Source organism: Etheostoma cragini, chromosome 14 (assembly GCF_013103735.1).
Source record: "Etheostoma cragini isolate CJK2018 chromosome 14, CSU_Ecrag_1.0, whole genome shotgun sequence".
In the NCBI taxonomy this organism is placed as follows: domain Eukaryota; kingdom Metazoa; phylum Chordata; class Actinopteri; order Perciformes; family Percidae; genus Etheostoma; species Etheostoma cragini.
The window spans coordinates 24,411,369-24,414,292 of NC_048420.1; the positions used below are offsets into that span (position 1 = coordinate 24,411,369).

Here is a 2,924-nt window from a genome sequence, read left to right on the forward strand (position 1 = left end):
ATTTTAACATAGGGGGTGTATACTTATGCCCCCTGTATTTTAACATAGGGGGTGTATACTTATGCCCCTGTATTTTAAGGAAGAACATTATTTATTTATGATAAATTATTTATTCTTAATATAAATTGGTGTCCTTAAAGGTCGGATTTTTCCTAAATCTTTTAAATGAAGCCGTTAAGATCAATTTCCAAAAGATGATTTTTATTCCTCTTTTTAATCAAATCTAGTGTAACCCACAGTGTATTTATTTTTACAAACAGTCTTTTAATATTTACTCCATCTAATTCTACCAATTCTTGTCTCTTAGAGTTAAATTAATTAAATGATAGTAATTAAAAAAAAAATTAAATTAAATTTAAATTAAATTAAATTAAATTAAATTAAATTAAATTAAATCAAATCAAATCAAATCAAATCAAATCAAATCAAATTAAATTAAATTAAATTAAATTATAGAAATTTAAAAAATTAAATTAAATTAAATTATAGAAATTTAAAAAATTAAATTAAATTAAATTATAGAAATTTAAAAAAATAATTAAATTAAATTATAGAAATTAAAAAAAGAAAATGAAATTAATTATAGAAATTAAAAAAATAGAAAATTAAATCAAATTAAAGTTTAATAATTAAATATAAATGTAATTTATTCCCTTATAGAGGGATTGATGGGTAAACAGAGATTGGGAAGGATACGTCCGCTTCACGCAGAAGAAGTCTGACGTCAACACGCTTTTACCCGGACAAGAAGACGCTGTGTCGTCACTTCCGGTAGTTGCTTTTCAACATGGAGTCGACAGGTTTGAAGATGAGTTTCTGGGAGAACGGACCAAAGCCGGGCCAGTTTTACTCGTTCCCCGGCGGGACCGGGACCGGCACCGGCACCGGGACATCATGCGGACCGGTCCGACACACACTGTGAGTGAGAACCGGGACATTTTACCGTTAATTTAAACGCGATCCGCCGCTGTCGGTTTCAGTTTGAGCTCCGCCGCAGTGCTGTATCATCATGGAGACGCTAACCGATGCTAAGCTAACTGTTAGCTCGTTCACAACCGTCATTACGCCTGTAAACCTCAATAAACATACGTTATAAGTTATTTAACTAACGTAAAGAAGACATGAGAATCTAGCGCGATCGTTTTAAATGTGGAAATATTGCAGTTTGGTTTCTTTATTTCTGTTTTGCTGACTAACTGTTAGCTGTGTCAGTTAGCCACCTAGCAGCTAGCTAACATAGCAGCTATTTACTTTAATTTCACCTTTTATTAAACAAGGCAGGTTATTAAAGTCCTTATGTCTGAGTATAAAAACAGACATCTAAAATAATAACAAGATACGTTAAAGTACATGCACGTTGTAAATAAATAAAATAATAAATTCATTTTGTTCTCTATTTAAACGATTTAAAAGGTAAATTCAGGCTGTTTTCAGTTGATTTTAGCCTGTTTTAGCCTTTTGTTTTATTTATTAATACAGTGTAAGAAACGTTAGGGAAACCAGTGTGACATGCAGGTGGAATACTATACATTAGATAGTATAATTTATCATTTAGCATTTATACATAATAACAATGTTTCACGTTATTAAGTTAATTTAATATTAAGAGCTGAGCCTCAAACCAGAACCTTCAATTCAGATATGTAGGATGTGATCTAACCCTCCATCAGACAGACAGATACAGACAGACACACAGACATATACAGACAGACACACAGACAGATACAGACACACAGACAGACACACAGACATATACAGACAGACACACAGACAGATACAGACACACAGACAGACACACAGACACACAGACAGATACAGACACACAGAAAGACAGATACAGACAGACAGACAGATACAGACAGACAGACAGATACACAGACAGATACAGATACACAGACAGATACAGACACACAGACATATACAGATACAGACACACAGACAGACACAAAGACATATACAGACAGACACACAGACAGATACAGACACACAGACAGACACACAGACACACAGACAGATACAGACACACAGAAAGACAGATACAGACAGACAGACAGAGACAGACAGATACAGATATACAGATACACAGACAGATACAGATACACAGACAGACAGACACACAGACATATACAGACACACAGACAGACACACAGACAGATACAGACAGACAGACAGACACACAGACAGATACAGACAGATACAGACAGACAGACAGATACAGACACACAGACAGATACACAGACACACAGACAGACACACAGACAGACACACAGACACACAGACACACACACACAGACAGATACACACAGACAGATACACACAGACAGATACACACAGACAGATACACACAGACAGATACAGACACACAGACAGATACACAGACAGACAGATACAGACACACAGACAGATACAGACAGACAGATACACAGACAGATACAGACACACAGACAGATACAGACAGACAGACAGACACACAGACAGACAGACACACAGACAGATACAGACAGACAGACAGACACACAGACAGATACAGACAGATACAGACAGACAGACAGATACAGACACACAGACAGATACAGACACACAGATACAGACAGACAGATACACAGACAGATACACAGACAGACAGACAGATACACACAGACAGATACACACAGACAGATACAGACAGACAGACAGATACAGACACACAGACAGACACACAGACAGATACAGGTACACAGACAGATACAGATACACAGACAGATACACAGACAGATACACACAGACAGAAAGACTACTGTTAACTTGTGTTTCCATTTTAAGTTTTTACTAATGAATTGTCCTGGTTTTGTTTTTTTCTTATACTTCTTTGCTTTTTACGTCTTCTTGTTTATATATATGTGTGTGTGTGTGTGTGTGTGTGTGTGTGTGTGTGTGTGTGTGTG

The 2,924-nt window shown here is 35.9% G+C and overlaps 1 protein-coding gene across 1 annotated transcript in view; it reads left to right on the forward strand.

The window, feature by feature from the left end:
- Nucleotides 1-735: 735 nt before the first annotated feature.
- psmb4 (proteasome 20S subunit beta 4) overlaps nucleotides 736-2,924 on the forward strand; it is a 3,021-nt gene continuing 832 nt past the window's right edge. Inside the window, exon 1 of the mRNA XM_034892815.1 lies at nucleotides 736-919. Coding sequence (XP_034748706.1) covers nucleotides 788-919 — 132 coding nt within the window. The 5' untranslated portion in view covers nucleotides 736-787. The remainder of the gene's footprint in view (nucleotides 920-2,924) is intronic.